This window comes from Diplotaxodon limnothrissa, linkage group LG13, assembly GCF_057381915.1.
Source record: "Diplotaxodon limnothrissa isolate DT_005_m linkage group LG13, D_limnothrissa_male_GT1.1, whole genome shotgun sequence".
Classification (NCBI taxonomy): Eukaryota; Metazoa; Chordata; class Actinopteri; order Cichliformes; family Cichlidae; genus Diplotaxodon; species Diplotaxodon limnothrissa.
The window spans coordinates 28,015,146-28,028,407 of NC_140608.1; the positions used below are offsets into that span (position 1 = coordinate 28,015,146).

The window sequence follows — 13,262 nt, forward strand, 5'->3', positions numbered from 1 at the left end:
TGAAGACTGTCTCAGCAGGCAGGCAGAGATGACTGTAAACTGGGACAGGTGAGATACTATTTTACAGCAAAGCTTAAGAATGCACTGGATTTACTTCTGAATGACTAAATGACAGCATGGGACACCCTGAATGAGAGCGACTTCACTCATCTGTAATGGCAAGTTTGTCATACAGTTCAATTCAGAATTACTTTGGTCTAAATTCCTTTTATAGACATTAGGGAAGAAAGACAATGGTTGAATATTAATAAATTCCATTCCACTAAGCTGTTTCCCCCCCACACAGATTTAACGATGAAGCTAGATCAAAAAGAAGCTCACAGTTCGCACGCAGTCCTCCACAGTAAGCAGACACTGACACCAGCTGAGGACTGTCTACACTAACTACAGATGAACAACAGCCTCCGTTTTAAAGCAGTTACTGCTGACAACAAAAACAGTTAACTTCTGCTCTGTTTCATGAAAGTCTCAGTATATTGAGAAGCAATAATTAGGGTTTCCCCCTAAAACCTCAGCATGATGACTAAGTGAAGAGCTTTAGGACAGAGCAAGTTTTGGCGATACAAACTTTTGAGCTGCAAAGCACACCAAGTGCAGACTGCACACTTATTCAGAAAACATCTCCCTCTACTAAAAACCAACACTCCTAGCAGTAACTATCACAACTACAACAGGCATAAGACGTGATTTTTGTTCACAGATTTTATGCAATATGCAGTAAATTCAGTACAACTGATTCATTTAAATACTCTTTTCCTGAAAGGGAAACTCTTTATGCCACAAGGCTGCAAAAACACTCTTGTCCCAAACTATCAGCCACAGAAATGACCCTCTTTAATACATCCAGTAGCTTTTTAATGTCAAGAGAAGGCTTTTCACTGCTGTCCACAGTGTGTTCTTTTGTTGTGTCTCTCATAACATCTGCAGATGGCCGCCCCTCCCTGATCTGCCAGAGGTTTCTTCCTGTTGAAAGGGATTTTTTCCTTACCACTGTTGCCAGGTGCTTGCTCAAAGAGGTTTGTGTAACTGTTGGGGTTTTGTCTGTATTATATAGCAGCGGTCCCCAACCCTCGGGCCACGGACTGGTACCGGTCTGTGAGTCGTTTAGTACCAGGCTGCGAGAGGTGAGGCTCGGGTGTGAAATTTATGTTTTTTGGGGTTTTTATCGTTTTTTTATCTTTATTTTTTATCGTTTTTATCGATAACTTGGTTTCTCCTGGTTCTTTTCACGTGTTTTATGAATATATTTTCTTGTTTTTTGGTACCGGTACTGGTTTTATTTTGTTGTATTTATCCACGACACCTTAAAGGCCGGTCTGTGAAAATATTGTCGGACATAAACCAGTCCGTGGCGCAAAAAAGGTTGGGAACCGCTGTTATATAGGGTCTCTACCTTACAATATAAGGGGTCTTGAGGCAATGGTTGCTTTGGTTTGTTGCTGTATAAATAAAACTAAAATTAAAATGAACTACTGTCTGAAATATCTCTCTGAACTTACTGAAGCGCCATCTCTGCACTTTCAGTTTGTGTTGCACCACAACTCAGCATCTAATCTGTACTGTTTGACCACTAATTGACCTTCCATTCAAGCCCAATGACATGCATGTTGGTTAAATTAATTAAAAGCTTTACCCATATGTGCATTCATGTTACAATGCTTAAGTTGGGAAGGTTCAAGTCCATTCGTAAGACTGGTCTTAACATTAAACAACTTTCCAGTTAAATCGCTGATTTTTTTAAGCTGACAAAACTGTATTCATTTTGAATTTTTATTTCTTTGTACAGTGTGACTCAGTGTGTTGTCCTGTCATGAGCCTGGCAGAGTCTAATGCATAACTTTATGCTAACCTTACCGGAACAAATGCATAGCATTTCCTTTATCCGTTTCCCTGTGATTGGCACTCGTAAGCTTCGTAAGCATCAGGTGTCAGATCATATTCTCAAAAATGTTCTGAAACCCAGTAGCAGAAACCCTGACTGGCATTATTCTCATCCATGGACATGTGGAGATTTTCCAAGTTTTCCACCTCAGTGGGCAACAGAGTGCAGTGTCAGCATCAGTCTGAAGACATTTTGTCTTTCTGGTCATTCATTTGTCATTTTTGCCTCATTCCCCTGAGTCTTATCTACCATTTGCTTTCGTTATGATTGACTTTGAGTTCTAATAAATATGGCTCACTATCAAAATGTAATGACTTGTGGCTATAATAGAACCTAGGTCACAATAACTGGACCATGTTCTGGATTCGAACCCCGACCTGTTAATAGAATTTGACAGACCATTTCTCATATTGACAGTAACATTACTTTAATCTACACAGCATCTGCCTTTTTGTCTTTACAAAGGCTACTAATTCCTATAGGTGTTCCAACTTTTCTGGATTACTTACAGCCCCCTCTGTCTGCATAAAAGCAGTGTTGGAACACACTGTGGTGCCATAGCCTCGTGAGCATCAGTTGAACAGTATTGACTACAGAAAGTAGTGTGTTGCTACAAAAATGTTGAGAGAAAGGTAATTAACAATGGAAGAGAGACAGACCATCATGACACTTAAAAATGCAGTCCGTTCCTACAGAGAAATCACAAATAAAGTCAAGATGTCAGTGAGCACAGTTTCCTTCACCATCAAAAGGGACTCAGAAACTCTGACAGGAAGAGGTCTGGCAGACCCAACGCCACAAATGAATCTGAGGACACGTTTCTGAGAGTTCACAGGACAATGGCTTCAAGTACAGCTTAGTCTCAGTTTCAACTGTGAAGAGAAGACTTTGAGCTGCAGGTTTGTCTCTTTGTCAGAATAAGACAAAGAGGCTTGGCTGGGCCATGGAACACCGCCATAGGACTACTGAAGTCTGGAGAAGGTATTATGCACTGATGAATCAAAATTTGAAATCTTCGGTTCTTCACGCAGGATCTCTGTAGGCGAAGGGATGGCTCCATACTGTGTGGCATCAACTGTCAAACATGGAGGAGGAAGTGTGTTGTTCTACCACAGCATTCTGCAGCACCATGCAAAACCCTCTGATCTGCCTAGCTGGTCAGGGGTTCATCCTACAGCAAGATAATGACCCAAAACGTACATCCAAGCTGTGCCAGAACTACCTCAGAAGAACAAGATGGTAAGCTTGAAAACATGGAGTGGCCAGCACAGTCTCCAGACTCAAACCCCATCGAGCTGGTTTGGGATGAACTGGACAGAAGAGTGATAGCAAAGCAACCTACAAGTGTCACACATTTATAGAAACTGGAAACGGATATGAGAAGAACTTTCTGAACAATATTTGATTTCTATTGTAGAAAGAATGCCCGGGTGTGTTCAGCTGTTATATCTGCCAAAGGTGGCTACTTTGAGAAGTTTAAGATACATTTTGATTCCATGATTTCTTTGATAATTCCAATTGATTATTTGTATTGTGCTTTCTTTTCAGAGTGGAATGAGGCATCAAACTGCATAATTTTCAATAAAAAAAATGGAAAAATGGGGTGTGTTCTAAAACTTTTGACCAGTAGAGTACGTTGAGCACGTTTTGTAGTCAGTCTGCACATTGTAGTTTCAATAAGGTGGACATCCAGCGTCATATTGAAAGAAGACTAGTGTAAAATAAGAAGCATAAGGAAGAACCTTAGGAATGCTCCCAGAGACTGTAGTTTAGAAATCTGAAGAGATAACTAAGGTGGGAGGTAAAATCCACTACATGGAGGTGTATGTCATTCTGTTTTAGAAACTAAATACCAGCAATAGCAATTTAGAGAGATATGGACAAACTTAGATGCAGTTGACCTCTGACCTTTCTGTCATCATCACCTTTGGGCACATTTATCCTGCCCAAGTTATTTTGAAAGACTACTGGAGCGTTTTCCAGTCTGCTGGGTGTGGATGGTTTCAAACACTTTGCTGCTTACGGCAGAAATCCTATTGGACAAAAGTCAACCCATTCTATTACCTGGCACACACGTTCTTACACCAACAAGTTTCCAATATGCACTACACTCATACTCACTTCATTTGGAGGCGAATGTAAGCTGTAGAAAGGTTGTTCCATGCTTCTGCATTCTGGGTGAAGGTGGGGTAGGGGGTTGGGCGAGACACAGGTCAGTGAGGGAAAGAAGACAGTGGGGAAAAGGAAGTAAAGAATAACAAAAAAATCCTACAAGACACAATTTTCAGGTTTATGCACATAAAGAAAAGCTGGAGTGACTATTAAACCCTCACCAAATGAGTTGAAATGAGAGACGGCTAGCGTCTATATATTTGCTGTGCACTAACTGTGTGCTATGAACATAAATTTATTGAAACGTTCACTTTGGGAGGACCAAGCAGAAACAACCTCCGAGACTGAAAAATAATCACAACTGCCACAAACTGCGTTAGCTCAGTTAGCACTTCAGGCTGTCTAGAGACTCCCACAAACTTCACTTCATTAAAAAGCATGTTTACAGCCTGTTTAAAACATTTTTTCCAGTGGTCTACAGAAAATCTCCCCTTCGTAACAGTTGTCTGCAGGGTGCCCTTTTTCCATTACGCAAGGCGTAAAGTGAGCCATGTAGTTCCTTTGACATCTATACACATGCAACAGTAGTTGATTGTTGTCTACTAGCTTCACATCTACTTGTTCTACTCACTGTACTTGACATCTCCATGTCTGTCACTAAAATAATGTTATGTAATATGTAATTTAATATGGCCCTCTGCTTGGTACAACCATCCAAGAAGTGAAATTTGAGTATTTTATTAGTCTGTCAGTCCTGCAAGCTTACCAGCATTAGGACAAAACACTAAGGCTGCTGAGGTTTCAAAATGTGGAGCTCAAAACAAATAGGTGCTGTTACAGTGGCAATGTCCACTGTACAGTGGTACATGCCAACCTGTGGTGTCGCCCACACCAACACAACTCTATGAACCACCTGCCAGATTTGCCTCCCTGTGACTTTGTCCAGTTCCCAAAAGTGAAAGATGCAGCATAAAGCTGTAGTTGATGCTTTGGACATTACTGAAATAAACTGCATGATTTATTTGTGTTAAAGAAATCTCCATGCACTAGCAGCCTCAAGCAAACCCACATTACTTGGCCTTTAAAACTAAGGATGGACTTGGAGAAAAGACATTATGTCAAAGAGTGTCCCTAAAAAGAAAAACTGTGTGTGTAGGTACTCACGTCTGGCTCCAGTCCCACACACCTCTGGAAAGCCTTAGCAGCTCCCTCATAGCCCTCCAGGGCAAAGTAGGCACAACCAAGAGAAAACCACACACCGAGCTGTACACACACACACACACACACACACACACACACACACAAAAAGGTTTGTATTGAAGTGTTAAATTAAGGCACAGATATTTCCCTGAAATGAAAGTGTGTGTTAACAAAGCAAAGAAAGATTAAAATCCTGACCAGGCTGAGAATCTATCCCAGCTGCTCTGTTAATATGTACTTATGCATAGAGGTGTTTTAATTAAATATCAGTGATCCCACTTACACTGATGGGTTTAATTGTCTTGTATCTTGTACCTGATGTCTAAAAATCTGAACATGTAACTACATTTTGAACAAATTAAATTCATGACTAAATCTGGTTGCTGTGCCTGTGGCTCGTGCCATGCTTGCTCTAACTAGGTAACGCATGGCTGTATAATGGTGACCTTGTACATGTCTATTATCCAGTTCCACTGCTCAAAGGTTTCAGACAGTGTTTCTCCACCAGCTGGATCACTAGGTTGTAGTGTTCTTTGACATCCTTCAGGTGCTTTCACAAAGAAGATCTTGTGCTAGCAGTTAGACATACTTTACTGAGTTGGACTGCAACTAGTACAAAACTTCTGTTATGTCACCAGTTGCATTGCACTCTAACAGCCTCCTTAACAGGAATACAGTCACCAACCACAGTCCAGGATGGTGGAGTTGAAATTCATCTGCAGGATTCTAGACTCACTGAATTTACACCTCAGCCAAACTAAATCTGTGGAAAACACTGAAAGGTGAACAGGGACCAGTGTAGAGACTACAGAACGGGCCCAGCATTTTAACCACCTGTAGGTCTGACCCATTCTTACACATGTAATAGTGATCACTGGCACACTCAACTTTTAGTACAGTTGAGAAAATAATTCATTCTTGTGCACTGCTGAACATGAAAAAAGTTTAAAAGAGTAAATTATTATTAAACTTTATAGACAAATGTGAGAGAATGATGATTTGCTTGTACCTGCATGCTGTTGATTTTGAGCGACTGCTCAAAGCAGTTGACGCACTGCTGGAACTCCTTGTGGCGGAGGTGTAGCAGGGCTTTGGAGCGCATAGCTCTGGCGCTGCGTTGACCTGACAGCTCCCATGCACGGTCGTAATACTGATGCTCCCTCAAGATGTCTCCTAGTAGACAGTACAGACTAGGTGTCTCCTTCTTCTCCAGCTCCCTGCACACAATCTCCTCGGCCTGAGCACAAACAGAGAAGAACAAAGGTGAGTTCAGATGAGACATGTGAAACTGCATTCAGCTCCCATGTTTGTTGGATTTTAGGTGGAATTTAACTGATTTCATTTCCAAACATAGCAACATGAACACTAATATCTACCTGTGTTAGATGTTAGGACATACGGAATATACCTCAGCGTCGACCTTTTTGAATGCCTCCAACTTCATCTACAATTTAATACAATCTTAGAAACAGTGCATTTTTCTTTTCAATATAGGTACTTGCTTACATAAGTTAACTAATCAGGTCAACCATTAATAGCTTAATTTAATGTCAGGATGGCCAGCCTAAAACAAAGATGAACTTTTGTGATATATCATATTAATCATGCATGTAACAGCAAAATATGTTCTACCTTATAAAACCCTTGTCGTGATTTCTTGGAGCACCAAAAAGCAAAACAAATATTTGGCATTTTATATGAGGATAGGTCAGAGGCAGCTGACACACATCTCACCAGCTCAGACTAGGCTTGTGAGTGTTTTACATGTAGTACATAAGCATGTCTCAAATACATGTGAATGATCCCCAAGAGTCGCCCTAGATATCATGTGGTGTTAAATAGGTTCATAGTGTCTTTATTTGTTTTAGGGGCATTTTTACACTGTCCATTTTAGTTGACATCCTACCGGAATAGCACCTCTTGCTACTTCCTGCCTGCCTTTGCTACCTTTTAAGCCAACACAGTCTGTTAGTTGGCAGTAATGTTGTATTTTACTATTGTGTGTTTGGCACTAGCTGCCGTGAGTTGCTTGTAATAGTTTGTACAAGTGAGTTCACCTAAAGATGTGCTGTATCAGACATTAGCCTAGACGCTAATTAGCCATTAGCTTATTTCGTTGTGCTTCAATTTATATGGTAAGGAAGTATAGCCTATGATGCTTAAAGGTCACAGCATTTTCTAATTGTAAAAGAATGTTTACGCATATCAGATCACACATGATATTTTGTGTCTTATTTACAGTTTTACAATTTATTCTTTCATCAAAATCCATGCTATGTATCCAACTGGACATAAACGACCACAAAAGAACAACGGTGTGGTTTTTATTCGTGTGACGATTGTTATCTACCTGCCTAGTTAAGTGCAGGGGAAGAATAATAACCAAGTGACATAAAACTGCAACACTTAGTAAAACTTAATGATAATCAGATTGATTATATTTCTTTACGCTGCAAATTTAACACCTACCATCAATTGATGGCAAATTTCAGATATTCTGAGGACCTTTTGAAAAATTGTCATTTCACATTTTCTAAGACTTTTTAATGACTTGTAAGAGCTCTATTAAAAGATCTCCTCTTCACCTCTCCTCAGGAGATATGAATACCTTATCCTACCCATCTACTCATAGGCAGGACATAGTTTAACACTACGAGAAGCAAAAAAAAAACCCCAAACCAAAACAAAAGTATCAAAACACAGGCTGAGATCTAGGAATGAAGTCTGACAGAAAAACAAAATTAACATAGGGATTATGTTACAAGTATAGTAGCTGTCAAATTACCTGTGGACATTTGCACTCGGTGCACTTTGTCTTGCCACTACATGTTTTGGATTGCAGCTCACGCACTTGTGAGGGTGGAATAATGAGATTGTTTTCTCTTTCCAAATCCCTCTGTCTTGATTTAGGTTGTGAAGAGTGCCAATCTAACCACTGCTAGCGAGCCGAGGGCCTCTGAGGTTTGACAGAGCCTTAGGTTCACTGCATTCCTTTGCTGTCATGGGGCTGATGCTGGGCCAACAGCCCAGCCCGATTAGGAACGAGAAACCCCATCATACTTATCTAAACTACACAACGCTGAGCAGGTTGTACCCCATGCAACATTCCCTAATTAAAGATAATACGGTAACACAGACACACACACCTATTAAGACCATTACTTTGAATTTTAATCTAAACTATAACTCAAACATGGAAAACAAATTCATCTGATCTGTCTGAAGTTAAATGTCGCTCCCAGACTCGAGCGGGTGCGTCTCAGATTAATTTAGTATTTGCATATTACATATTAATGCGTGAGGCTGATAATGACTGTAGTCATACTGTTTTCTGAGAAAATTCAACAGTGCATAAAACATTATGAGGATAACTTCAGGTCATTTTAGTTTTAAGGTTGAACAAATTTATTCTGAAAAGTACCCCCAGAAGTGCAGATCAATCACGTGGACTTGAAGGATGGTGGCTGAGCAAGAAGACACTGTGAAATGCAGTATACCAAGGGTAATTGCTATTCCTGTGCTAACTGCTTTTCTATGAAAACAAATGTTGTTAAAAAGACTGGGACCTACTGGGATCTATGGAGGAGAGAAGTCCAACTTGTGAAACATCAGTACCAAGACATCCAGACTGAAGTCTCAGTTTTTAATATAGATCTTTTGAACCCGTTTTTGCTGTTGGTGTTTTTAAAGTAATTTAATGGAAATATCTCATAAATAAATTGTCAATTCTTGACATCTGTGCTTCATTTCTGATGACTGGATTTCTACTTGTTTATTAGTTGGCATAATTAGCAGGTATCTCCCTGCAGACTGCAGAATACAGTCATTAGTTAAGAGCATAGCACTTCACCCTCTTTTCCAAATATGGTCATTTTAGGCTCAGAAAAAACAACATGCCAGTGGCTGAAATACTGTTTTATCTGTTAATATTTAGGAAAAATGTGGAGTTTAGAAACTAATGGGATGGTTTCCACATGCTTGCTAGTAAGAAAAAAAAAACAAAGAACAAAACAAAGTGACATTTTAACAGCAATGAAGATGTAACGTAACCACTAAACATCCAAGTGTTCAGCCTGCAACTTCTACTGCAGCTGGGCAAATGCAATGCAAACATTTAGTTAAACAGAGACGAGCTGTGAGCCATGCTGAACACAGCAGTCTCTTTCATTATTTATGTCCGACATTACATTACGTCATGAAACAATGTCATTATGACAGAGCAAAAAGGGAGTGTAGGGGATAACGGAGAAGCAGTGCTGGACAGAATCCCAACCACTCCAGACAAGTGGATCGGCCTTGTTATTTTGGATCTCAGTGAGTACATAACACAGACTATTGGCTGGAATTACCACAGCACATGGTTTAAGACTAGAGAAGGGCACTGCACTTTTTATTAGCAAAAAGCAACCTGACTAATCAAATCAGACACAATAGACACTGTAACTGACAAACAAAGAGCTGACAGGCTGTTAGAGTCCTGCTGAGAGCTCTTCACAAACAGACAGGTTAAATGTTCAGGTCAGTGCTCAACATCCACACACATCATTTATGCACATCTGCATTTCATAACCGAGTTGGATTTGAGTACTGGGTATGTTAAACACATAATTGGCGCAATCTAGTGTTTGATCCGTTACCTAGACCCAGTAGGAATTTAATTTCATCTTTCTAGGTTTTTGCCTTATGAACAGTCTAAATCAGTATGGAGAAAACAGCATTTGGCCTCTCAATTTCCCCCAGTTCTTCCACTTTTTGCTGTGATTTTGCATCTTTTTGTGTTTCATTCTGTTTCTCTCTGATCTTTTTGCATTTCACTGTGGTGATTGTTCCTGTTGTTGTCATTTTGCATCTGTGTTAACTGTTTGTTTTTAGCTCTTTGTTTATTGTTTTGTGTCTCCCTGTAATTACTTTTTTGTATTTGTTGCCATTTTGTATCCCTGTGTGCTCATTTTGCATCTGTTTGTGATTGTTTTGAATTTTTCCGTCATTTTGCATCTTTTTGCAGTAATGTCATTGACTTTCCAACAAGAAACGTTACCCAAGCAGTCATGGGGCCTGTGTCTGCTAGGTCTGTTAAGTAGTCCATCCATCATATTAAACTGAAAAGAAAACATTTGTCATCTGGTGTTTCTGCTGCAAATGTGTTTACCAGCACTAAATCAGTGCCATGTTTGTTTTGGCTTTGCTTATTAGTGTCATATATACATTATACATGTATGCATATATAATGCATACATAAATATGTTGCTAGTTTTGCACTAATGCTTCTCTGTGCATGCATATAAGAGATAAGAGGAATATTAGTAGTGTACACACAGCTGCAGACAGCATACGTGCTGACATCTGCTTTTAACCGTCTCTGTAGTTGTACTGGGTCTCTGTCCACACTTCTGCATGGCTGACTAAAATCATCGGAGTTAAAACTATCTGATGCAATAGTGATCAAAACTTAGTAATGTTATGACTGAGTGAATGACTGAATTATTTCTAAACACGGTCCTCACTGGATGTCTTTGGAATTAAACTCAAACCTAAATCTAAACGCCGAGATCACTTCTCGCAGCACAATCACAGCAAGAATTGTGTTGTACTCTTGACAGGCAGGTAAGAATGTCCTTGGTGAGTGCTGGCCTATGAATTGGTTATACTCCCAGACTGATAATGCTTTTATGAATATAACAATCTCTTTGTTCAGCTGGAGGGTGGAGAATGCGCCCTCCTTAAAAGAACATGAAGTAATAGGACTTGGTTAGGAGCCACATGGTGATGTTCAGGCATCAGAGCTTTTCCTCTGCGACTCCCTTTGTGGTTTGTGGCTATGTGTAAGTGGAGATCTCTGACAGATCCAGAGCCTACAGGGGACATTACCCCTTTAGTTTAAAAACAATACAAAGTTAGTCACGGTCAGCATTTGCAGCTGCAGTACAAGTTCAGATAAATTAAATACTTTACAATTTTTTTACCTTACAATGTAAAGCAACTTGAGGCAACTGCTGTTGTGATTTGGTGCTATTTAAATAAAATGGTATTGAAGTGAAGTGAACCGTAATCCTAGCATCATGCTATGAGAAGAACATTTTTTGGCAAGGGATTAAAAATCACATGCTCCAGTCTTGGAAGTCTGTAATCCTGATGGCTAATCCAAGGGAGTTCTAACAAAAGGTAAACAAGCTAACAAATGAGGCTCATGTTGTAGTGAAAGTCAACATTATACTTCCTGTTTACATTCCCGAAGGATTATGACAAAGTTATCAGTAAAACAAAATTAAGACCAAGAAGATACACAAAATCCAGTTCTTCAGATTAATCAGAATCCATTAATACCCTTTTCACTGTAAGATATCAATATTTCTGTTACTCTTATATGCTGAAGTAAAGTAATTAAGGATATGTCTTCTGCGTTGAAACTATGAATAAAAAGTCATTGCAATTTTGAATAATGACCAAGGGAAAGATGAGTGGAAGTGCAGTTATCCTGATTTTTGACTTTTTCCCCCCGATCGCTTCATCACTAATTACTGACAACCTCTAATTTGGCCTTGACAACCAGTTTAAAATACCGATCTGCCAAATGAGCATCAAATCATTTAGTTTGAAATCTACAATTGACATGTAAATCACACCATCTGTGCTGCTGTGAACAGAGATCTGCAGAGAGTTAACCACAGCTTGGAATAGACAAAAGTTTTCCAGTCTTATTATAGGATTAAAATCTTTTTCTGACTCTTTTTTTCCTGATAAGATAAGAAATATTGTAGCTATCCCATAGCCAGGAAATTCTTCAAATATCATGGAAACCTTTAATGTTTTTCCTAGATGTGAAAAGGTTTCTCTATTACACGAGATAAGAGAATCTAGAATTCAATAAAGATGATTTAATCCAACAAAACCCCAGATAGAAGGAAAAGAACAGATAGTGACTGTGGGGGTTGTGATTAAAAAATATGTGTCATTTATGATTTCTACCAAAGTAACTAGGGTCTGTTTAAGAGAAAATGAAACATTTAATTTGATTTTACATTACTCTTGCCTACATACAGTAAGTGTTACACTATTTATGTGAATAAAGAAACCATGAAGTATTAAAACAAATTCATATCAACTCAAAATATAGTTAAAAAATGTTAAACTAAGCACTATTGCTTTTAGATGATTTTGATTATTCAAACAGCAAGCTGCTGGAAAAACCTCTTCTAATAATACAACTTAGAAATGTTGTCTAGATTAAGTGAAGGATTTAGGGAATAAGAAAAATTGTATGAACATTAAAACGACTTCATTTACATAGATTAGTGGTTTAATATTCAGTTAAGTTCAGGAATGTTAAGATCAGCGTGTACCTTTCCGTGTTGGCCGAGTCTCTCGTAGCAGATAATTGCATCTTCCCAGAGCTCCAGCCTTTCATAAATGAGTACAGCTGAACTGATGCAGCCGAGATCCATCAGAAGGCTGGCCAGCTGTTTCTGTACACAGGGAGAGAATAAAGCGAAGACGTCTGAACCATGTTGAGGCTGCTGGCATGCTAAGGTGCTCACTATGACAACGCTAATAGAGTGACAGAAGAGGCACATTTTATATTAGCATGCTAGAAAGCTAACATTCATGCAAAATACTGTTTGCAGATCTTTAACAACTTCTATAACCATGAAGGCATATAAATGCATCTGATGACGAAATCAGATAAAACTTGCTCTGACTGACTGATATGGAACAAAATATTCTATACCAATAATTTATGTCCATCCATTTGTTGTATGTGTATGTATGTATGTGTGTATATATATGTATGTATGTGTATATATATATATAAAAACACCCAGCACGCCCCTGCGGGCGGTTTATCCTTCAAGCTCGGGTCCTCTACCAGAGGCCTGGGAGCTTGAGGGTCCTGCGCAGTATCTTAGCTGTTCCCAGGACTGCGCTCTTCTGGACAGAGATCTCCGATGTTGTTCCCGGGATCTGCTGGAGCCACTCGCCTATCTTGGGAGTCACCGCACCTAGTGCTCCGATTACCACGGGGACCACCGTTACCTTCACCCTCCACATCCTCTCGAGCTCTTCTCTGAGC

At 39.5% G+C, this 13,262-nt stretch overlaps 1 protein-coding gene across 1 annotated transcript in view; it reads right to left on the bottom strand.

Moving 5' to 3' along the window:
- ttc27 (tetratricopeptide repeat domain 27) overlaps positions 1-13,262 on the bottom strand; it is an 82,106-nt gene that overhangs the window by 15,693 nt on the left and 53,151 nt on the right. The window contains exons 12-15 of the mRNA XM_085369606.1: positions 12,535-12,657; positions 6,204-6,431; positions 5,159-5,257; positions 4,004-4,056 (exon numbers count right to left, since the gene is read on the bottom strand). Of these exons, the coding sequence (XP_085225732.1) occupies positions 4,004-4,056; positions 5,159-5,257; positions 6,204-6,431; positions 12,535-12,657 (503 nt within the window). The remainder of the gene's footprint in view (positions 1-4,003; positions 4,057-5,158; positions 5,258-6,203; positions 6,432-12,534; positions 12,658-13,262) is intronic.